The following is a 21,983-nucleotide window of genomic DNA, read 5'->3' as shown; positions in this document are numbered from 1 at the left end:
GATAAAAAAGAGAAGAAAAAAATCGGAATTGCAAAGACAAAAGACACGCCCTGCGAACGCCTTTCATGCTCAAGTCAGTGACATATATACGCGTAAAACGCACACGCCTTTTATTGTTAGATTAGTTTAAAAAATCCTTGCCGCTGTTGAGGCGAAAGAAGAAAGAAAAGAGACTCGCGCTACGCTGCGCATACGTGAAATCAGTAAGAGCAGCAGCAGCAGCGGCGACACACACACACACATAAACACGAACGGGGAGAGAAGAGATTCGCGATTGACGCACACATCAGCTGTGACGTCCACACAGCATCTCGCAACGTACACCGACATTCATACACCTACTGCGTCAGCGCACACTGGAAAGCTGGAAGTGCAGACTGCGTGCATCGTCGACCTTGGAGCAGAAGAGGTGAGGGATGCTCACCTGCTCATGTCCCGTCCACCTCTCCCGCTAAACGAAAAAGAAAAGAAATCAAAATAAAAACAAAAAAAAAGGCGAAGACAGAGAAGAGGACGTTGAAACTGAATTTACCAGAGACAGGGTTACCTTTAAGCAAACGGTCACGCAGTGCGCGGGTTTGTCTCGCTTTCCGCAAGAAAAAGGATAAAGGAGAAAGGTGAAAAGAAAAGAACAATTACCGTACCATTTAGATTAATGTCTCACTGAATAAAGAGAAACGCGTGAGTCTGCGTTCGCATTCCATCTGTAGGGAAGAAGAAGGAGAAAAAAAAAAGTATCGTTAGCCAAGGAGTCGAAAGAAAGAAGGAAAGAAACGAAAGGAGAGAAAATAAATATACACGCACGATTACTGGCTGAGCATCTGCTTGTGCAGAACATCGATGCTGCCGTAGCTGGTGTGGTCGCACGGCACGTGCAGGTACTCCTCCTTCTCGTAGATGTGCAGGAGGTTGTCGTAGAGCTTCGAGTACGGGTTGCCACTCTGGCCACCCGGGAGCTGGAAGTACATGTGGTGCGTCGCGTTCCACATGTCGTACAGCTGACGCATGCTGGCCGCCTGCGTCGACTCCATCGCCCCGTCGATCGAGTTGTGCGAGACGTCGACGGAGCTGACGTCGCCGGCCTTCGTGATCTCACGCTGGAAGACGGGGTGCACGAACTTCTTCGCCAGCATCTCGTGCAGGCCGTGCATGCGGTTGAGGTCCTTGCCCCACTGCTCCTTGTAGCCCGTGCCGGCGTCCTTCGCCTGGGCCTTGAACATCGCCACGGCGAAGTCGATGCAGGGCTGCGTGCTCTTCCAGTTCTGCATGTAGTCCGCACACTCCGCCTTCATGCGCGCAGACGGGGCGGTCAGCATGCGCGTGAGATAGCGCCGCTCCGGCGTCCAGTGCTGCGAGCCCGTTGCGGCAATCACATCGCGAGGCAAGATGGACATGCGCTGCAGCCACCGCCAGAAGAAGGACGTCTCGACGCTGCCGATGGTCGCGAGGGAGTCCCACGCGAGCAGCCGCCTCGCCCAGTTCGTCGCGGTGGCGTCGTCGGCGATGGCAGCCTTGAAGGCGTCGCTCGCGACAATCGGGCGAAAATCAACGGCCCAGATGTTGCTGCGCTTGTCGAGCTGAATCGCCATGTGCAGCTGCTGCGTCGAGAGTTTTTCTTTATTCGCCACCAGCAGCTCCTGAATGCGGGCCCCGCGGTACGGCCAGGCGAAGTCGGCACCGAGGAGGTAGGGGTAGCCATCGGGGGTGATCTTCTGGTTCGCGCACGAGATGTTCGCCGCGGTGCCGTCGAATGGCAGGCTGACGTGAGGGATCAGCGGCTCTGGCACGCTCTTGAAGGCCTCCGCCGCCGTCTCCGGGACGTAGGTGGACCACGTCGAGGTCTGCAGGCGTCGCTGGATGAGGGGCATGAGGAGGGTCAGGTTGATGCTCGAGGGGTCGATCGTCGTGCCGCTGGCTGCCATCGCCGCCAGCACGGTCGCCAGGTCGCAAGCCGCGGCATCGGGCACCGGCGACCCGCTGACGGTCATGATGATGCGGCACAGCAGGTCGGGTCCGTCGAGGGCGAGCGTGGGGAAGAGGCCGGTGTGGCCGGCGTTGCGGAGCGGGTGCTGGCCGGTCACGGCGTAGGCGAGGTTGCCCGTCACGTCCGCGATGGGAATGGAAAACCCCGGGGCGCGCAGCTTCATGACGGCCGTCATCAGCTTCTCGGCGGTGTCCACGGCTGGGTCGGAGAGACTCATGAGGGCGCCGATGGACTCGTTGTCATCGTGACGCAGCGGGACGGCGAACATCGCCACCTTCAGCATCGCCGGCATGCCCAGCATGTCCGACACGATCGGGCCGAGAATGGTGTCCTGCGCGTGCACGACGATATCCTTCTTGCCCTTCACCGTGATGCGCTCCAGGCGGTCCACGTAGACGCGCTGCTTGCCGTTGTACATGTACGTGTTCTCCGGCAGACCCGACAGCATCGCCGGCGGGAAGACGAAGAGGTCCTGCAGGTCGGTCATGCTCATCGTGATGCCCCAGGAGAGGTACGTGGTGCGGGCGATGTGCGCTCCCGGCAGACCGATCAGACCAACGCCGGCGGTGTCGTAGGGGACCCCCTCGTCCGTCGGGAAGCTCAGGTGGACGTAGTACCAGATCGAGGGGTGGTTGATGGTGAGATGCGGGTCGGAGGCGGCCATGGCATTGCCGCTCGCGTCACGCGCCGCCCAGGCGTTACTCGCCTGCACAAACTTGTAGGCAAACACGGTGCGGTCCGCCATGTCGCGGAGGTAGGAGCGCATGGTACCATCGTCCGCCTTCAGGTAGAAGGTGCCGAGGTTCGTAGCGGCGAGGCTCTTGCTGGCGCTGCCGCCTGCCTTGGCCTTCGCCTTGGCCTGCAGCTGCGCGCGCAAGACGGACATGACGTAGTCGTAGGTGGCGCGCTCCGCCACAACGTTGTAACCCTGCAACGCCTGCGCCTGCTTCAGGAAGAGCTTCTGGGCTGCGGCGATCTCGGCGTCGGTCGTGACGGGGCTGTCCGACGTGTTCCAGAGCGGCGTCGTCAGCTTCAGCATCTGCGCCTGCGTCAGAATCGTGTTCGGCTGGTTCGTGAAGTCGGGGAACATCTCCGCTGTCTCATCGTAGGTGCGGTTGGTGGCGGCCCAGATGGAGAAGCGCAGGCCCTCGACGTCGATGTTCGAGCTCATCTGCCACTGGAAGAGGCGAGCGGTGAGGCAGAGGTCGAAGGCGCTGAACGGCTCGGGGTCGTGGAAGAAGAGCGGCTTCGTGCTCATGAAGAAGAACTCGACGGGGCGCTTCGACACGTGCTTCAGGTAGAGGTTCACGCCGTCCGCAAACGCCTGGAAGTGGTCCAGGTCCTTCGGGTTCGTCGCGTTGCACATCGCCTGCGCCGCGGCGCGGAGGTTCAGCGTGCGGATCGAGATATCGGTCGAGACACCCTCGTTGCCGACGGTGGAGGAGAGCTCACCCTTGCCGACCAGGCGGTGGAACTCGAGCTGGAAAAGACGATCTTGCGCTTCCGCAAAGCCCTGGCCGACGTAGGCGTCACGGCGGCTGCTGGCCTTCACATGCGTGAGACCGTTCTGATCGCGCACGATCGTAATGGGGCCGGACAGACCGTCGATCTTCGCGTAGTCCTTGTCCAGCGGCGGAATCTGCTGACCGAGACTGTAGAAGGTGAAGCCGAGGATGCACATGGCGAGCAGCACGAGAAAGACAATGAACGGGAAAACACCGAGCAGGCACACACGCAGCGCACCGCGGCGGCGCGACGTGCCGTAGCAGCACATGCCGTAGTTCGGCAAGCCCATCGCACAGGCAGAGATGAAGACGATGATGAACAGCGTCAGCACAAAGCAGACGCAGCCGAGGACGACAGGGACGACGCCGAAGACGAAAAAGAACGGGAAGTGGTGGAAAGCCTTGCCGGAGAGCGAGGCGAGGCAGCAGGCACCGGCGGCGATGCTGATGATCGAGGTGATGAGCACGGCGAAGAGCAGAAAGACCGCAATGACGTTGCACGCCCGATCGCCTGCAGCGGCATCCGCTTCGCCAGCCATCATGCGGCGCATGCCCTTCGACATGGGGCTGGACTCCTCGCCATCGTACATGTAACCTGCGCTGCCCTCCACCGGCTCAGTCGAGGCCGGCTTCTTCTTTGGCACGTCTTCCTGGCTGCTCATGATTGACGACGTGCGCTGAACAGCAAAGAAAAAAATACCTGCAGAAGAAATGAGTAATAAGTAGAAAAAAAAGGGATCGAGAGAATGTTTCCGCGTAGTGCTTACAGGGAACGAGATGGGGCGTGCAGAGTAGCGGACGACGCTTTCAGCCGCTGCGTAAAGGCAAGAACCTTCTTTTTTGTTAAAAAAAATTGAGGCAAGCAAGGCGATGTCTTTTCTACTGCGTGTTTTACTTCTCTCGCTGAGGGCTGCCGCTTAATATATACTGCTTTATCCAGACTGTAGCCACGCAAATAGATAAACAAATTAATAATAGCGCTCTCAGTGACAGTAGAGAAACAGTCGGAGAAATAGGGGGGGGGGGGAAAGAAAAAGAAACAGCGAGTTGCCCAAAATGAGGCGTCTCCGATGGCACGAACAGCGGTGGCAGAAGAAGGCGAGCGTGGTGGCACAAACACCTGCCTTCTCTTTTCTTTCTTCCTTTCTTCGGCTTCACACACACAGAGAAAAGCACACAGACGTGGTACAGTGGAGCGAAGAGGGGGGAAATAGTAGAAGTAAATAATAACAAGAAGAAAATAGGCGGAGTTGATCGATTTCGAGAAATTAGATTTAGTCCGAAAAAAAAAAGGTGTGTGTGTCTTTACAACTCTTGGTTTATTGTTAACGGAAGGACTTTTGTGTTTGTGTTTTTTTTTCCCGTTTGCGCGTGCGTGATGAGAGAGCATCAAGAAAAGGCAGGTGTGAAATAAGAATAATAATAGTAATAAGGAAGAACAAGAAGGGGAGAGGAAGTGGGGCAGGAAAGAACCGCATTCTTTTTCGGTTTAAATGAAGAGCACCCGCACTTCATAGTGATGAGTGTCTGCGTACGTGCACGGGCAAGCGATGACGCCGGAAGAAATAAAGAAAAACGGCAACGACAAAGAGACAGCCCTCTACACCACCACACAATGGAGATGTCGTTTGCGGCCTTCAGTTGGCATTTCCACTTGCTTTTTCAAAGGTGAGTCTTTGGTCCGCATCATGGACAGCATTTCAGCTTTAGGTTCTATTTCCTTCCTCCCCCTCCTCTCTTTCTCATGATACGTTGTCCTCGCTGAAGGGGGGTGGACTATAGCGCAACACAACAGAAACCAACAAGCAGCATCTCAGGTTTTAATATACAGAGGGTCGCAGGTAATCGCATTCGAAGTGCGTTGCAACACGAGTAGGGGGAAAAAAGGAACCGGGTGCTCGCCGCAGAGAAACAATTCCCCCAATCTCCAGGGCTTCGCACTAGCTTTTTCCTTCCTCTGACCGGGCGCGTTTGCTGCCCACCACGACTCCTTCGCCAACCTCACGCCGTACACGACGAAGCAATGCACGCATGTACTCACTCAGCAGCACCATGCGCTGGCAGCACTGCACCTTTGCCGCGGCGTCGTGTCGCAGCATCATCTCCAACTTACTAATGCGCTCCGCCGCACGCTCCAGCCGGTGCTGCACTTCTTCGGGGTCCAGCAACACGCGAAGGTCACTCGGGAGGGCCGCGCTGTCCGCCAGCGACGACGACGCATCGGCCGTGGTACCACCACCACCACGCGGTGCAGCGGCGAACGTGGGCGGTGCGCGCGCCACGAGTGTCACGTACTCGCTGAGTGTCACCAGCTCCCGTGTGTGCTGACGCAGCAGGTGTTCGTAGCGGCGCGTCTGCAATGCCTCCATCTGCAGCCGCATCGGCACCTCCGCACAGCGCAGCTGCACGTAGCGGACCAACTCCTCCAGACCGGCATCTGGGTCGCACGGTGTGTCTGGCGCGAGTGGACGCAGTACCGCTGTCCAGTCTTCCGGCGAAAGCAGCGACAGCGGTGCGGACGGCGCCGAGGAGACGGTTTCTGATGTGCGGGAGAAGCGCCGCCGCACGTCGCCTTCCGCGTCCGCCAGCACACGCGACACGAGCGCTGACATCGAGTGGTGACCTGCCAAATAAGAGAGCAATGGGAAGAAAACAAAGGATACCGATATATATATCTATAGAGAGAGAGAGAGAGATGAATAGGGAGAAGGAGAAGAGAGAGGGGAGAGGTGCGCATATGGGAAGAAAGAGGAGGCTGCTGCTAAAAAAAAAACAAATACATAAAGGCCAACGCACCGTTTCGACTTGTGCAGTGAACAGGATGCTTCGTCTAGCAAACACTGGCATTCTACGATAGCGTTCCCGGTGCCAACGTCGCAAAGGAAAGGCTTATCTCCGTATTACGTGAGAGCCTCAGCGCAGATGCCAAATTCAATGAAAAGCCGCTCGCCGCGTCACTACGTTACTTCTATTGTTTTTTCTCTTTCTTTCGTCGACCTCGTGTCAATAATAATAGGAATGATAGTGGGAATAATAGTGGGAATAATAGGGGGAGAAAGGATACGCCTTCTTCTCGCTTCCAAACACGGAGAACGGAAGGTGGGAGGTGGAGGGTGACGGGTGGAACGCGTTGATGCGCCCGCCCTCTCCAAAAGAAAAAAAAACATACTGACTTTTATCTTCTCTCTGTGTGTCGTCGCTGATGCAGTGCGTTGGCTTCTCCAAATAGCGCAGGGTGGAGGGGAACACGCAAATGCCCATCACAACCAACAGCCGGCCAGTACACACGGAACACCACGATCACGGGACTGATGGCGTGAGAAACCATGAAACAAACCCTGCTTCAGTGATGGCAAAGGAAAGTACCGCAAAAGGGCAGTGTAAAAGAAATACCCGATAGCATTTATATAAACAAATATGGAAAGAAATAACGGAGAACAGTAACAATAATAATAAACAGGAGCATGTATCTTTCAGAGAGCAAACAAAAGAAAACCATGTCGATGATGCAATCGATAATAGTAGGAATAATAGTGTAGAAGCAGCATCAACGAGAAGAAAACAGGAGAATAGAATAAAAGGCTAAGACCTCCACCGCACACCCGCGCAGCGACACCACGTGCCACGTGAGTGAAGCATTTTTCTCCTCTTGGGGGTTCTCAGGGAAGAAAATAGACAGTTTGGTGTCAGAGAGGGCGTGGTAGTACGGTCGATGCGGTGCGCATCCCCGACTACATGACGTACGAGGAGGCCGCCGCCCTGCCCTGCGCCGGGGTGACGGCGTGGAATGCGTTGAACAGCGGCGAGCGGCGCCTGGTGCCTGGCAGCATCGTGCTGGTGCAGGGCACCGGCGGTGTGAGCTCCCTCGCCGCACAGCTGGCGCACGCCGCCGGGTGCCGCGTGATCGCGCTGTCGTCGAGCGCGGCGAAGATGACGGAGCTGCTGCGCCTCGGCGTGGTGCATCCCGGCGACTGGGTGAACTACCGCGAGAACCCGCACTGGGGTGAGGCGGTGCGTGCGCTGACGCCGGCCGGCCGTGGCGTGGACGTGGTAGTGGAGGTGGTGGGGATGTCCTCCATCAACGAGTCCCTCATCGCCACGCGCCGCCGCGGTGTCATCTCCGTGGTGGGCCACCTGGACGGTACACCGAAGGACCCGTTCTCGTTGCACGAAGTGCTGATGAAGCGCTTGCACATTGTGGGTGTGCACGTTGGCCCGCGCCGCGACTTCGAGGACATGCTGCAGCTGATGGCCGTCAAGGAGGTGCACCCCATTCTCGACGACAAGCGCTTCACGCTGCCGCAGCTGAAGGAGGCGTACGCGTACCTGAAGAGCCAGAAGCACTCGGGCAAGATTGTGGTGACGGTGTAACGACAACGGCCCTCCCCCTCCCCCCTTCTCGTCTCCTCTTCGTTATTCGCTGTGTTACTGGTGTTCGCTCTCTGTGATGCGTCGGCCCGTCACACACCCGGCTCCTTCATGTCATCGGTCAGCACGTACTCCACCGCAACGCCCTGGCAAGTGCCGCCGCGACACTCGTTAAGACCAGCTCCCTCCATCTGATCGCCCTCCAAATATTTGAGGCTGAAGGTGAGCGCAACACGGTCACCGACCTGGAAGCGGGTGCACGCCGGTCCCACCGCGGTCACCTCGCCCGAGCCGTCCGAGAGCGGGATTACGTTGTCCAGCGTGCCCGGCATGAAGTTGGTCTCGGCGATGTAGAGGTCGCGGTGGTTCAGTGAGACCGCCTTCATCTTCACCACCATCTGCGATCCGCTGGGGGTGGGGATGGAGATGTCCTTGTGCAGCGTCATGGTGGCCACGCCCGCGCCGCCCTTGGGAAGCTGCCACTGCTGCATGGTTTTCGTCGACGGAGAGAAGCGAAGGAAGGAAAGGGAGAGAGAAAGAGAGCCGTAAAACGCGCACAAGAAAGTCTTGCGGTGGCACGCAGCGCACGGACACAGAGAGAAGAAGAACAGAGAGACGAAGAGGAGGAGCGGGGTAGAGGCAGGGAAGTGGCAGAAGGTTGCTGCTGAGAACGTATCGGCGAATCACACAGCGATAAAGGCGACGACTGCGGTCCACATACTTCAGCATGTTGTTCTTACCACATAAACACGCACACACACACGTTGAGGAGGAGCCGTGACGGCAGTTTTAGATCTTACTTGTCCACAGGAGAAACACATGGCAGGATGGGGGATATGGGAGGTGGCGACGAGGAGGGAAAGAAAGAAAACAGACTGGTGAGACGCTTTCATACCGATTCAACAAATTAATAATAATACTATTAACGTCCACCACCTCCAATCATGAAAGAGAACAAAAGAAAGCAATAATAATAATAATAGGAATGACGGTGATCACTGTGGGAAGCGTTGCTTTTCTTTGCAGATGCAGCGGCGCCGAACAGAGCCGGTCGCGGCAGGTCGAACTAGGAAGCTGGGCAGACAACGGATCCACAGCGGAGGCACGACACAGCTCGGCAAAGAGCGTCGCGCAGGTGCAAACCAACACCCATGCATATACACACACACAGACACACACACTCGCGTGAGAAGAGAGAAAGAAATAAAAATGATAATAACAATAATAATAGGTGCCGCGAAGGTTTCTGTTTTCAATGCAGTAGGCGCCGCACTTCCTCTGGCACTTTTGAGTGCACGCCTCGTCCGGTTCGCGTACGAGCGGTGTCCGCTGCGACGGCCGATGCGGTGCGCATCCCCGACTACATGACGTACGAGGAGGCCGCCGCCCTGCCCTGCGCCGGGGTGACGGCGTGGAATGCGTTGAACAGCGGCGAGCGGCGCCTGGTGCCTGGCAGCATCGTGCTGGTGCAGGGCACCGGCGGTGTGAGCTCCCTCGCCGCACAGCTGGCGCACGCCGCCGGGTGCCGCGTGATCGCGCTGTCGTCGAGCGCGGCGAAGATGACGGAGCTGCTGCGCCTCGGCGTGGTGCATCCCGGCGACTGGGTGAACTACCGCGAGAACCCGCACTGGGGTGAGGCGGTGCGTGCGCTGACGCCGGCCGGCCGTGGCGTGGACGTGGTAGTGGAGGTGGTGGGGATGTCCTCCATCAACGAGTCCCTCATCGCCACGCGCCGCCGCGGTGTCATCTCCGTGGTGGGCCACCTGGACGGTACACCGAAGGACCCGTTCTCGTTGCACGAAGTGCTGATGAAGCGCTTGCACATTGTGGGTGTGCACGTTGGCCCGCGCCGCGACTTCGAGGACATGCTGCAGCTGATGGCCGTCAAGGAGGTGCACCCCATTCTCGACGACAAGCGCTTCACGCTGCCGCAGCTGAAGGAGGCGTACGCGTACCTGAAGAGCCAGAAGCACTCGGGCAAGATTGTGGTGACGGTGTAACGACAACGGCCCTCCCCCTCCCCCCTTCTCGTCTCCTCTTCGTTATTCGCTGTGTTACTGGTGTTCGCTCTCTGTGATGCGTCGGCCCGTCACACACCCGGCTCCTTCCCGGACTCAGCCAGCACGTACTCCGCCGCAACGCCCTGTCGGCTGCCACCGATGCAGGGCTGCAAGCCCGTCCCCTCAATCTGGTCTCCCTCGTAGTTGCCGGGGCAGAGAACGAAGGCGACGCGGTCACCGACCTGGAAGCGGGTGCACGCCGGTCCCACCGCGGTCACCTCGCCCGAGCCGTCCGAGATGGGAACGACGTTGTCCAGCGTGTCCGGCATGAAGTTGGTCTCAGCGACGAAAGAATCGCGGTAGTTTAACGAGAGCGCCTTCATCTTCACCACCATCTGCGATCCGCTGGGGGTGGGGATGGAGATGTCCTTGTGCAGCGTCATGCTGGCCACGCCCGCGCCGCCCTTGGGAAGCTGCCACTGCTGCATGGTGATGGTTACTTGAAGAGACACTTTTTTTGTTGTTTTTGTTGCTGTTGAAGAGGTGTCTTTGCGACAAAAGAGGAGATGGGCTCTACGGCTGTCCAGCGTGAAAGGTTCGGGCCCGTGAAGAGAGAAGGGAGGACGGAGAATAAAAGAAAGAAAGGAGAGGGGGAAATTTCATGCGTGCATCGCGCGCCTAAGAACAACCCCCCCAAAAAAAAAACATCGGCGGTCAACAGGCGATTGGTGGCAGCAGGATCCGGCGCGCCGCAGGAATTCATCGGTCGAGCTTATCAACTGGCGAAGAGAGTCTCATTAACTCCGGTTTGTGCTCGTTGACGATCGGAGCTGCAGCGGTGGTGTAACAGCGAAACTAAAAGAAAAGAAAACCGCAGCAAGAGAACGCCATTATTTTTTCGTTTACATCGTCTTCGCCACAGCACTCGAAGGTGTGTGCATATGGGGGGAGGGGCATCAGCGTCGTGGTGGCGGAGGCTTCGGCACGTGCGTTGGACCCTCCTCGTTTTTCTTCGGCAAGCTGCTCCTGCTGCTCTTGGCAGATGTCGCGTTGGACGCGGTCGTTGCGGCAGTGGCTGGAGAGGTGGAGGCACGGGCCACAGGCACAGAGGGCTGCTGTGGCTGCTGCTGCTGCGGTTGCTGACAGCTCCAGTGAGGTGATCCCGCGGCTTCCCGGTAACAACGGAGATCCTTCGTGTAGGACTCGCTCTGCAGCAGCTGCAGCGTCTCCGTATAAAACGGCGTGTCTTCTTGCAAACGCTCGTGCAGGCGCCGACGGCGATCCTGCTGAAGGCCCTTGGCCGTCTGCAAAACACGACTTACATCGTCCCAATATGCGGCGATGTCCCGCTGATGTCGCGCCTGCCGCACCTCCTGCGTGTACCGCAGGTCCTGAAAGAGCTGAAGTGCGTCGAGGCTGTCACTCGGTGCGGCAACCACAGCAGGGCCTTCCTCTTCTCCTCCCTCTTCGTCGTTGTCCCTTGTCGAGACGCCTGCGTTGGCGTTCGAAGAACGGCGCAGCAGCTGCCGCAGCAGGCGCTCCTCCTCTAGCTCGAGTGGCGTGGCGTACTCTGAGGACGTCGGCGGTACCACAGTACCGTTATCCGTGACGTCCCCGTCGTTGATGGGAGCGTTGGAGGCGGTGGGATCGGGTGCGGAGTGAAGTTCGCTTTTGCGGGGATGGTGCTCCGCCTGCGTGGCGGCCCGCACCGCCTCCACTATTTCCTTCACGCGGCGACGACCGCCACCGCTGCTGCCGGCGCTGGTGTCTCTACCCGGTTCGGTGGGCGCTGCCACGCCGTTGCCCTTCCTCTCCTCCTCCTCCGTCCCCACACCTTCCGCTTGTTCTCCTCCTTCTGTCCGGGTTGCCTCGTCACTTGTCTCGTCCTCTGCGTCGGGCGGCAGCGGCACGTCATCCAAGCACGCCAGCGCCGGACACGCGGCGCACACGGTAGTCACATAGGCGTCATGCGCAGCCCCGCCCCGGCAGCAGGGGTTGCCCGTCAGGTTCAGGTAGTGGAGACTTCCGCACGGCAGCTCCGTGGCCAGCAGCGTCGACAGCGCGTCCAGTTTGTTGTGGCCGAGGTCGAGGTAGAAGAGTCGGTCGAGATGGCGCAGCGGCGCGGCGGAAGTGATGGCGTTGTGGTGCACCACCAGCACCTGCAGCCGCGAGAGCATCTCCAGCCCCTCCACGCTGCGTATGTCGTTGTGCTGCAGGTAGAGGTGCGTGGCGTTGAGGAAGCACTGGATCGACGCGAGGGAGGTCAGCTGCCGCCCCGGCAGTTCGACTATGCGGGTCTGCAGTGCCGCATCGACCATCCCCGCCACACCGCCCACCAGGTCTGACTTGTCCAGCACATCCGTCACACCGTAACGGCTGCCCCTCGGTGCGCGTACTCCGGTCGTCGCAGTATCTGCAGCGGCGGCAGTGGCAGATGAGGGCTGCGGGCGGGCCGCTGCGCTGCACGTCACCACCGACGAGGAAAGCCGCCGCCGACGCGCGGCGTCTGGCGAGGCAGCGAGCGAAGAAGACGAGGACGACGCTGAAGGCTTGGCGGCGCGTTGCTCCTCGTGTGGGGAGTGGGAGGGCCGTGCATCGTGAAGAAAGGTACGCAGCGCCGCGTCATCCGGATCTGCCAAGTCGAGGGAGGCGTAGTAGTTCAACTCCTCCTCGGTGAGGACGGGGGTCGACATCTCGTCCGTTTGTGTGCTTAAGATACGAGGCGATGCAGTAGGCTTACCCCTATTGTGGCTGCTGTTGCGTGTATCAGCTGCGCCGGCTCACGCAGAAGGCAAACAGGTAGGGCTTGACAAGAGCTGATCCTCTCGCAACCGCAAAGAGGAACCAAAGAAAAAAAAGAAAGGAGTGTGTGTGGGTGAGAGAGAGAGAGAGGAGAGAGAGAGCAAGAGTATATTTCAACTGCACAGCAGATAAGAGTGAAGCGCCACGATGGTGCTAGAGCTGTTCTGAACCCACGTTGGACAGGGTAAAGTGGAGAGCGCATACACAACGGCCCCCGCCCACTTCACACACACACACACACACACCAAATGGATGTCGACGATAAAAGTTGGCGCCGCTTTCCCCAACAGCGCATTCGACTCCTCTACCGTGAAAACAGAAAAAACCCTGATTTCAATACAACCAAAAGTTTGATGCCTTTCTTTCTCTTGTAGGAAACCCTTTCCCCCGCTAGCGAAAGCGGTAGGACAACGTCTCCTCTGGCGTGCCATAGTATTTGTTAAACGTGAGCATCACCCGCAGAGGGTGGAGGCGCGTTGCCAGCGCACTCTGATGCTCCGCGGCCGCCGTCACCGCCGCCACGAGCGCCTCGACGGAGTTGCGGGTGCTGCTGCTGATGTACGACACGGGCAGCCGCGATGGGTCCAGGGCGACCTCGAGAAGACGCTGCACGGCACTGCGGATGGCCTCGGCGGCAGGCGACTGCATCGCTCGCTCCCGCGCGTTGAGTGCGACGGCCGGCCGGGCCGGAAAGGAAATAAAATGCAGCTGCAGCAACAACGTATCGAGCTCGTGACACAGCTCCATGCAGGAGTGCAAGTCCGGAGAGGCACCCAGCGCTCGGTGGAGCAGGTGCTCGATGTCGTAAACGGCGCGCATCGCCTCGGCCTGCGTAAAGCTCAGCAGCGTGTCCACAGCAAAGTTGAGGGTGTAGTACGCGCTGCCCAGGCCGCGTGCAACGTACTGGAGATGACGCGCCGCACCGCGTCGCGGCTGCCCCATCGTCTGCGTTACCTGGAAGTCCTCCGTGTCGCGTTGGTGCAGCTGCTTCTTGTGCTCGCGCAGGGTGATCTGTGCGTAGTAGAGGGAGCACTGATAGCCGAAGATGTAACTCCACACATCCGAGAAGGCAATTCCCAGCCGTGCCGTGGGAGGGGCGGCGGCGTCCTCCTCCTCCACGTACTGACGACGTCGGCGCTGCCAAAAAAAAGTCTGATAACTTCGCTCCGTGGTGTTCGTGACGGCCTGCACGTGCACACTCAAATCACTCGGCTGCAGAACAAGTGCAAAGGCCCCCGGAAGCGTGAATTCCAGCTGGAAGGAGGCGAACACGTCCAGCACATCGGTGGAGATGGTGGAGGTTGGTGCTGCGGCGGGCGTGTGGCGAGAGAGTGGGACACCAGGTGTTTGGGGGTGTTGTTGTTGTTGCTGCTGCGGCGTCGGATCCCCGCTGGATGCTAACGGCGACCCGCGATCTTTCCGAGCCTTACTCGCAGGCAGCACGACAAGACGCACGAGCTCGCTAAGCCGCTTCCCCCGCAGTGCATCCGCAAAGAGGGCAGATACCGTCGGGGCCGCGGTGCCGACCCGCTCGAAGGCCCCCGCCCCGCCGTCCACCCACCGGCGGGTCCACCAGCGCGGCTCCTTGTAGAGCCGCTCGAGAAAGCCGAAGACGAGTCGCTCCTGATCGCGGCAGAGGGCGACGTCCACGAGGAGCTTCAGAGCGTGCAGGAAGGAGCAGGCGGCGGTGGTGGGGGAGGCGGGGACAGAAGAGGGAGCGCCGCGGCGACGCATCAGCACAGCACCACCAGCCGCCGGAGCGGCTGATGCTGTTGTTGAGGGGGGTGTCAAAGGGTCGGTGAAGGCGTGGGCGACGACCCCACCACCCACATCTCCAGGAAGGCTCTTACTGCCCTCCTCTTCATCCTCGTTGTTCTGCCACAACACACCACTCCAGTCCCTGCCTCTTCGGCTGCGCACACCATCTGGGTCGTGACTGCCCGTGATGGAACGCGGGCCGTGCGAAGAGACGGCGTGAAGGGACATGGCAAACAAGTCACGCAGGCGGCGCTCCTGCAGTCGCTGCACCACCACGCCAATCGGAATTAAAAGCGCGGTGGTCACCCAACGTGCACACGGAATGGTGATGTTGATCCACAGCTGGTGCGTGCGCACGCGCCGAGCAGAGCGTAAGGAGCGCTGACCAAAACGGCGGCTCAAACTTCGACGGTCATCGCCGTCGGCATCATCGTCATCGGTCGGCGCGAACGCGTTCGCAAAGACCACATCCGGTGCCGTTGCAGACTCCGAAAGGAACAGCGTCCACAGGGCGAGAGCACCGTGCTCCAGCGGTCCGCTTCCACCACTGCCTGTCTCGCCTTCTCCCTTCTCTCCGTCTTCTTCATCGTGGTCCGAATAGTGCCGCAGCGGTCGCCGCATGGCAGGTGGTGATGGCGCCGACGCCTCCACCTCTGCACGCGCTACGGCTCGACTGCGGTGCTGCTGCCACTGCTGCTGGCCCGCGAGGGCCTCCGCCGCCATGGTGGCGAAGCCCAACGGGATGGTGGTGGGGTAATAGAAGTAGCGCGCGCCATCAGGAGTGAGGCGAGGTGGCGGCGGCGGCAGCATCACTGCAGCTCCTCTTCCTCCTGCGGCGACGGGGGCCTCGGCCGTGTTCTGCGGGAGCTGTATGACTCGCCGCCGCACATCTTGATTCGCCCGGGCGTAGGCGACCACCGCCGCCCCCGCACCGATGTCACCTCCCTTCTCGGCTGCGGTGGTGTCGTGCGCCCTCTCCTGCTCTTCCTCACCGTTGCTGTCCTCCCCTTGGTCGCCGTCGTTGCCGCCTCCACGGCCGCCGGAGCCGTACAGAATGTAATGCAGAATTTCCTTCACGCTTTTGTTTTGCCAGCGCTGCGCGGACAGCAAGGGGGCAGGCGCGGCAGCCATCGCTGCTGCTGCTGCCCTGTCGCTGCTGTTCCCACCCCCCTCCGCGGCCGTCGCCGCTTTGCGTTGGCCAACGGGGCTCGGGCGAGCTGGGGTGCGCGAGAGAGCCACCTGCTTCTTGCGTCGCGTGAAGCTGGCCAGGCTGCGCAGAACAAATGTGCGAGCCGAGGAGAGGGCGGTGAGGGCCACATGGTGTTCCGCCAAGTCCTTGTGCCGCCCACCGTTGCTGCTGCTGCTGCTGCTGTGGCGACTGCCCTTCCCGAGCGTCCAGTGCGGTTGCAGGCCGCCAGCGCAATCCCCCACTCCACCACTCCTAGCGTTGCACACTTCAGAGGCGTTGTAGTACCCCACACAGTTCAGCAGCAGCGACAGCACGTCCGTCGGGTAGTGGCGGTGCGCATCCCCGATCCGCACATGCGAGAAGGAGGAGCGAAACAGCCGGGGAAGCTGCCGGCGCCACACCGGCGGGTCGATGTTCCGCACAAAGCCAAATATGGCAGCCGTGCAGAGCAGCACGTAGGGCCAGGCGGTCAGGAGGAGAAGCATCACGTAGAAACGGTAGAGGTCCATCGTCGAGGTGTCCTGGACCGCGCTCGCTTGAATGATGAGGGTGTCCAGCAGACGTGCCGCCAGCGCCGCAAAGGACACGGAGGAGTGAAGCGGGGAAGTCGATGCGCACGGCAACTCCACGAGCAGGTCTGCCAGCCCGTCGAAGCAGCCACTCTCGTCGACCAGCACACGACACCGCTGGAGAGGAATGCCGTTCTCCTGCACGGCCAGCACCACGTCCAGCAGCGAGTGCGACGGTGGGAGAATGCTTTCTGGTGCCGCCTGCGCAGCCCCTTCTTGGTCTTCCTCTGCGTGCCTGTTGTTGCTGCCACGACTGTCGGATGCCGGCACGTTGCGCGCTATCCGACGTCCACCCTCGCTCCTTGCGTACCAGTGCGTATGCGCGTCCGCGGAGCAGAGTGCAGCCTGCTGCGGGGTCTGTGTGGTTCGATGATCCCCAAACGCATCTGCGCAGACCACCACGAGATACTCTTGCACCTGCAGCACCCACTGCACAAAATCAGCGCTGAGTTGCCGCAGCACGGAGGAGAGGCGCTGGAGCGCCTGCTGCCCGGCATCCTCCAGCGCACCGGCGGCATCTTGCGTGTCGCCAGACGCACCGGTTGTCCCAGCAATGCTGGCTGCGGCCGCGTCGCGGATCGCGCACACGCGTTCGAAAACACCCGCCTGCGCCTGCGCCACCGCCACGTCGCTCGCCACCGCCAGCAGCTGCGCTAGAGCTCCGACGAAGCTCGGCGGCCAATGCTGCGCGCGAGCCTCCGCCTTCACCGACTCCCGCAAACTCCACGTCGTCTTTGAAAGGACAGCGCGGCCCTGTGCGCCGGCGCGGTCGTCTCCATCGCCCAGCGCTTCGCAGCTCGCCGTGGGATGCTGCCGTAGCGCACATAACACGTCAAAGAGGACGGCCCGCTGACGAGCGTGTCGCTGCGCACGACTCTCAAGACAGGGCGAGGATGGGCTGCGGGAGCTGCGCCCGCGTGTGGTGATGGTCGTCGTGGACCTCCGTTTTCCTTTACTGGAGGAGCTCTGCGACGGGTTAGAGGGAGGTGCTGTGGCCGGTGAAGGCGTGGGCAGGTAGAAGTCAAAAACTTTGGCGGTCGCAGCAGCAGCGGCGTCACCGTCGTGTGTAGAGCGCCACGGCGCATCCGTCGACGCGAGCGGCAGAGACGCGTGGTGCAGCTGATCAGCCAAGTCCTGGCCTGCTGTGCCGCGCACCGCGGGAGCGACGAGATCTGCGTTATGGGTGTTTGAAAACCCTGTGGGTGTTACTGTCCCCTTCCGCTTGCTCGGTCGCAGATCCGAGCTGGTGGCGGGCAGCCCTTCCGGCTCGTACAGCGGAGCGCTGACATCTCCACCACTCCCGCTACTACATCTGCCGACAACTTGACGCTGGCGCAGCAGCAGCGGCCGCGGCACGTTGCCCTGAAGAGGTGAGAAGTGCGTGAAGCTACCGCGACTGCCCGTTGAGGCTGTGAACAGCTCTGTGGCCGACGCAGTTCGGTGTGCGCCGCTGGAGGGCAGCGACTCGCCGTGTGCGTCCTCTTCCTCCTCCTCGTGTGCCGCTGAGGAGGACAACGACGATGACGCTCGGCAGGCTTCAAAGTACGCGTCTAAGCTCCCCGCCTCATCCGCTGCGTCTCCTTCCGCTGTGAAGAGGGGAGGCGGTGTGGTGAGGTAGGCCGCAGAGGACGCGGCGGCCATCGTACGATAATAACAACTACAAAAAGGCCTCGCTCTATACCGATCTATTGTATGGATCTACCCCTTAATTGCCTACGGGGCGAGAAAGACAGCGAGAAAGACGAGGCAGAGCGGCTTGGCGTCCCTAACACTCCAAAGCGGCGTTCACCTTTTTTTTTGTACTTTTCCTTAGTTTGTATTTGGTGAATTCGAAATGGAACTTTTTTTTCTTTTGGCTGTGATTACCCGGCTGTGCAGGTGCGCGACGCACCGCTGTTGGCCGAGTACAAAACCGCTGATGTGCTTTGGCAAAGCGTCGCTGAGACATTCCTCCGATGACACGAATGGGTATAGTAGGAACAGTGAGGAGCAGAGATACCTTCGTGTAGCGGAGGAAAGCGAAAGCAAGCAGAGAAAAACACTTTGCGGATGCTATTGTGCCTTGTCACAACCACAACAATACGTGTGTGTGAGAGGGACAACAGACAAACCTGCTATTATTATATTCCTTTCAACGCGGAAGTGCACATCCACATACTTGACAGAAACCAGCACGGCCGGTGTCACTCGCCCGCTGTGTCTGCACGGAGTGGGTGCATTCTCTCTGTGATGCTTCTCTAATCCAGTTGCACCGTTGCGACGGTCCCCAGAGTTCGAATTGTCTGAAAACAAAGATGAGGCAACGCCATCCTCGTGACACAGACACGCTAGTATTCTTTCTTTGTTTTACCGTTTCGCTCTTCACCTTTCACTTCGCCTGGATGTCTGCCAGAGTCCGACACGAGATTCCCCCGGAGGGATCGAAATGCACCTTCGCGTGCCTCTTGTCTCCACACCACAACTCCGTCGCAACGAGGCAACAGTAGCAGCACGCCGTAACGAATAAGTGAGAAGAGTGACAGGAGAAGAAGAAAAAGGCCAGCATGAAACAACCATAGTAACAATAATAATATCAAAATACACTCTCAAACGGAAGCAAACGCGAGGCGAAGCAACAGCTCGTATGAAGAAAGAAAGAAGGAAAACGATGGAGGTGCCACCACGAACGACGGTAATTATGGCGTCGTCGCCGATGCAACGGACTCTTTCTTTTCGAAAAAAAAAAAGGAGGAGGAGAGTAAAACACAGTCAGACCCATCGATAGTAGATGATGAAGCAATGAGGGAGCAAAAACAGGCACAGAGAGACCGACGTTTTCTCTGCAGCTACCGCAGCGTTGCCTGCGCGCCAAGGAACGTGTCAAAGTTGAACGTGGCTGTCCCATCGTGATCAAAATCGAAGTACGCGAAGGCATCCCGCGTCTGCGCCATAAAGACAGAGAGCTCAATGTAGTCATCAAAGCCGAGGTTGCCACGCCGCTGCCGGTCGAACTTCCGCATCACCGCCTGAAACGTCGCCTCGCTCAACGCGAACCCGCTCAGGCGGAATGCCTCCCGCGTCTCGGCCCCGTCCAATCGACCGTCGCCGCTCGTGTCGCGCTGGCGGAAGCCCTCCCGCATCGAGGAGACGAACTCGTGCAGATGGGCAAACTCCTCCATCGTGATGGTGCCACTGCGATCCAAATCGTAGCGGCGCATCAGCATCTCCGTTGTGCCGAGGCTGAAGCGGAAGCCCGCGTTGGAGAGGGCTTGGTTGAGCTCGTTCATGTCGATGCGGCCGCTGTGGTCGCGGTCCACCGCCGCGAACCAGCTGTGCAGCTCGGGCGGTGCCTGGTAACCCTGTGGGGCGTAGGCGCCCGCGACTGGCATGGACGGGGCAGCGCACGACTGGCCACCCAGTGCGCCGTAGCTGGGACCGGGGGCAGCGGTTGGGTAGCCGACGCTGAGGGCGGGGAAAGCAGCGGCCATGGTGTAAGAGTAGCCTACGATAGCAGCGCACACACAACACCAATAAGAAAAGCAGCCAGAAGAATCACACGGTAAGAGACGTCCGTTTCACGATGCGCCACTGACCAAATAATAAAAATGGGCGTTAGCACGATGAGAAATGCAGCTGAACGAGCGCCAACAGAACGCGAGAGAGGGAGAGAGAAGTTATCCTTTTATGTTAGTAACCGCAATAGAAAGAAGAGATCCACATGTGCATCAAAAGGCAGCGCTTCGTCGCATCACCACAAGGCAGTTAACCTCCGTGACGTGTCCCGTCTTCAAATATATGAGAGTTCCATCTTCTCGATGCACACCGACGAAAAGCAGGAAAGAAAAAAAATCGCCTATCTGCACCTTCTCATAGGCACAGCGCAATGAAACTTCGCTCACCAGCGCTTCACAACGCAGCGGAGGGGAGCAGTATTTGTGTGTGTTCGCATTCCGACCTTTTTGACGTCACCGTGCCCTTGCAATCATCGCAATCACCGCAGGGGTGGAAGTGTGGGGAAAAGACATCTGACCACGAAGCAAATCGAAATGAAACAGGATGAATCAAGCCAACAGACGTGCGAGATCACATCGCATCTACAAGTGCTGGGGCAACAGCACCAACAGAGAAGAGACAACAAAGGCCACACATCATGGAAAAGAAAGAAAGAAAGCCGCAAAGACGATAAAAGAAACAAAAATAAATAACCCTACGCGCTAGAACATCACTGTTACGCCATCAGAGGAAGAATCAATATATATATATATATATATAAGCACAGACACTCGCGCCTTCACTGCAGCGAAGAAGAGCAATCCACGATGGTCTCCGTGCGCACGCCACATCCCCCCCCCCCCTTTGCGCGCCTTCGTCATTTACCGCCTCCCTCCTTTACAGAATGGAAACACTGCCCGCAACGTAGGTGTCGAAGTTGAACGTCACCTGGCCGGTACGCTGGCGGTCGTAGAAGGCGAAGACGTTGCGCACCTTGGAGATGAAGATGGACAGTTCCACGTAGTCGTCGAAGCCGAGGCTGCCGCGGCGCTGACGGTCAAACTTGCGCATGAGGGCCTGGAAGGTCTGCTCGGACAGTTGATAGCCGCTGGCGGTGAGGGCCGCACGCACCTCGTTGCCGTCCAGTCGACCATCGCCGGTCGTGTCACGCTGGCGGAAGCCGTTCTTCATGCTCATGATAAACTGGTGCAGGTCCTGGTACTCGTTAAACGTGATCTCGCCGTTCTTGTCCTTGTCATACATCTGCAGCAGCTTCTCGGTGGTCGCCAGGCTAAACGGCACCCCGGCCGACGAGAGGGACGCGTTCAGCTCGGGGACGCTGATGGACCCGTTCCCGTCCAGGTCCACCGCACGGAACCACTGCAGCAGCTCGGGGTTGTTGTTCATCATGTCCGTCACCGGCGCGTAGACGCCGTTGGCCTGCGGCATGGCCTGCGGCTGCCCGTAGGAGTACTGCGCGTTGTACGGCAGCGGCGAATCGCCATGCGGTGCTCCATAGGCGCTCGTGGCGACGCTGGCGTTCATGACGGTGCCAACGACTGCGTAGCCGCCAGCGCCGGGGTAGCCACCCGCGTTCGGCACGTTGGGGTTGGGAGCACCGTAAGGGTACGCCATGATCTGAGTGAATAGCGGTGTAATTGGGGAAAAAGGAATACGCCGGTGAGAAAACGAATGAGAGAAAAGGAAAAGGGCGGCTTCACCACGCACGACAGGGCAACGCAAGCACGACAGATAACAACAATAATAAAAATAATACGAACGGAACTGGAGCAGGACAAGGAAGGATGTTATATGTTTTTTTTTCTTGGCGAATTCGATGAAGACCGCAAAGGTAAAAACCCACAGGAGAAAAAGCAGGCGAACTGAAATATATATATTAATATGTATATGCGCGAAGTCGGTTTCCAGAAAGGACGTGGGAGAAGAAGAGAAAGAGAGAGTGCTCTCTGTTCTTAAAGGTGTTTTTGGAGGGGATTCGGTGGCTCTTCGTTTTCCAATAAAAAAAAGAAAAGAAAAAAACGCATACGTTGTGGTCCCCGATGACGACATCTGGGCACTGCGTGAAAGACATGCGCCACCGTCAGCACTTCTACTACCTTCTGTTCTTCCTTTTACCGCTCTTGCCGCCCCCACACGCAGAAAGGTTCGGCTGCTGAAAGCAACCCCAAGAGTGTCTGGGGGCGTTGCCGCGTGTCACTTGCGGACACCACTGGAGGATCGTGCAGAAAAACAAGGTTCTTGTCTGCAAATGAAACAAGCTGGTATATCACATGAAAGAAATACAGAAATAAATAGATAAAATCGCCCACTGCATCG

At 58.9% G+C, this 21,983-nt stretch overlaps 10 protein-coding genes across 16 annotated transcripts; 2 read left to right on the top strand and 8 right to left on the bottom strand.

Moving 5' to 3' along the window:
* Nucleotides 1–806: 806 nt before the first annotated feature.
* Nucleotides 807–4,828, bottom strand: ABB37_07720 (putative penicillin amidase; the record flags this gene model as incomplete). Its single annotated transcript, XM_015806453.1, has 1 exon — nt 807–4,828. The coding sequence occupies exon 1, from the start codon at nt 4,149–4,151 to the stop codon at nt 807–809; it is 3,345 nt and encodes a 1,114-aa protein (XP_015654817.1). The 5' UTR covers nt 4,152–4,828.
* Nucleotides 4,829–5,429: 601 nt separating this feature from the next.
* Nucleotides 5,430–6,166, bottom strand: ABB37_07719 (hypothetical protein; the record flags this gene model as incomplete). Its single annotated transcript, XM_015806452.1, has 1 exon — nt 5,430–6,166. The coding sequence occupies exon 1, from the start codon at nt 6,099–6,101 to the stop codon at nt 5,430–5,432; it is 672 nt and encodes a 223-aa protein (XP_015654816.1). The 5' UTR covers nt 6,102–6,166.
* A 1,058-nt stretch (nt 6,167–7,224) lies between these two features.
* On the top strand, nt 7,225–7,860 carry ABB37_07718 (putative alcohol dehydrogenase; the record flags this gene model as incomplete). Its single annotated transcript, XM_015806451.1, has 1 exon — nt 7,225–7,860. One exon carries the CDS (start codon nt 7,225–7,227, stop codon nt 7,858–7,860), a length of 636 nt encoding a protein of 211 aa, XP_015654815.1.
* Nucleotides 7,861–7,949: 89 nt separating this feature from the next.
* On the bottom strand, nt 7,950–8,348 carry ABB37_07717 (alcohol dehydrogenase; the record flags this gene model as incomplete). Its single annotated transcript, XM_015806450.1, has 1 exon — nt 7,950–8,348. One exon carries the CDS (start codon nt 8,346–8,348, stop codon nt 7,950–7,952), a length of 399 nt encoding a protein of 132 aa, XP_015654814.1.
* An 873-nt stretch (nt 8,349–9,221) lies between these two features.
* ABB37_07716 (putative alcohol dehydrogenase) lies at nt 9,222–9,857 on the top strand (the record flags this gene model as incomplete). The annotated part of the gene is made up of 1 exon (XM_015806449.1): nt 9,222–9,857. The coding sequence occupies one exon, from the start codon at nt 9,222–9,224 to the stop codon at nt 9,855–9,857; it is 636 nt and encodes a 211-aa protein (XP_015654813.1).
* An 89-nt stretch (nt 9,858–9,946) lies between these two features.
* Nucleotides 9,947–10,462, bottom strand: ABB37_07715 (alcohol dehydrogenase; the record flags this gene model as incomplete). 2 transcript variants are annotated; one of them, XM_015806447.1, is made up of 1 exon in its annotated part: nt 9,947–10,462. In XM_015806447.1, exon 1 carries the CDS (start codon nt 10,343–10,345, stop codon nt 9,947–9,949), a length of 399 nt encoding a protein of 132 aa, XP_015654811.1. In that variant the 5' UTR covers nt 10,346–10,462. The 2 variants fall into 2 exon arrangements, with proteins under 2 accessions (XP_015654811.1, XP_015654812.1); XM_015806448.1 differs by having other exon boundaries at nt 9,947–10,438.
* A 351-nt stretch (nt 10,463–10,813) lies between these two features.
* Nucleotides 10,814–12,703, bottom strand: ABB37_07714 (hypothetical protein; the record flags this gene model as incomplete). 4 transcript variants are annotated; one of them, XM_015806443.1, is made up of 1 exon in its annotated part: nt 10,814–12,703. In XM_015806443.1, the coding sequence occupies exon 1, from the start codon at nt 12,548–12,550 to the stop codon at nt 10,814–10,816; it is 1,737 nt and encodes a 578-aa protein (XP_015654807.1). In that variant the 5' UTR covers nt 12,551–12,703. The 4 variants fall into 4 exon arrangements, with proteins under 4 accessions (XP_015654807.1, XP_015654808.1, XP_015654809.1 ...); XM_015806444.1 differs by having other exon boundaries at nt 10,814–12,683; XM_015806445.1 differs by having other exon boundaries at nt 10,814–12,681.
* A 346-nt stretch (nt 12,704–13,049) lies between these two features.
* On the bottom strand, nt 13,050–18,127 carry ABB37_07713 (hypothetical protein; the record flags this gene model as incomplete). Its single annotated transcript, XM_015806442.1, has 1 exon — nt 13,050–18,127. Exon 1 carries the CDS (start codon nt 17,814–17,816, stop codon nt 13,050–13,052), a length of 4,767 nt encoding a protein of 1,588 aa, XP_015654806.1. The 5' UTR covers nt 17,817–18,127.
* Nucleotides 18,128–19,000: 873 nt separating this feature from the next.
* Nucleotides 19,001–19,789, bottom strand: ABB37_07712 (EF hand-like protein; the record flags this gene model as incomplete). Of its 2 annotated transcripts, none has more annotated exons than XM_015806440.1 (1): nt 19,001–19,789. In XM_015806440.1, exon 1 carries the CDS (start codon nt 19,640–19,642, stop codon nt 19,001–19,003), a length of 642 nt encoding a protein of 213 aa, XP_015654804.1. In that variant the 5' UTR covers nt 19,643–19,789. The 2 variants fall into 2 exon arrangements, with proteins under 2 accessions (XP_015654804.1, XP_015654805.1); XM_015806441.1 differs by having other exon boundaries at nt 19,001–19,744.
* A 754-nt stretch (nt 19,790–20,543) lies between these two features.
* On the bottom strand, nt 20,544–21,531 carry ABB37_07711 (programmed cell death 6 protein-like protein; the record flags this gene model as incomplete). Of its 2 annotated transcripts, none has more annotated exons than XM_015806438.1 (1): nt 20,544–21,531. In XM_015806438.1, exon 1 carries the CDS (start codon nt 21,279–21,281, stop codon nt 20,544–20,546), a length of 738 nt encoding a protein of 245 aa, XP_015654802.1. In that variant the 5' UTR covers nt 21,282–21,531. The 2 variants fall into 2 exon arrangements, with proteins under 2 accessions (XP_015654802.1, XP_015654803.1); XM_015806439.1 differs by having other exon boundaries at nt 20,544–21,472.
* Nucleotides 21,532–21,983: the final 452 nt, after the last annotated feature.

This window comes from Leptomonas pyrrhocoris (genome assembly GCF_001293395.1).
Source record: "Leptomonas pyrrhocoris isolate H10 chromosome Unknown, whole genome shotgun sequence".
Taxonomy (NCBI): Eukaryota; Euglenozoa; class Kinetoplastea; order Trypanosomatida; family Trypanosomatidae; genus Leptomonas; species Leptomonas pyrrhocoris.
Note: the sequence above shows the minus strand (reverse complement) of the source record. Positions and strands in the feature narration are given on the sequence as shown.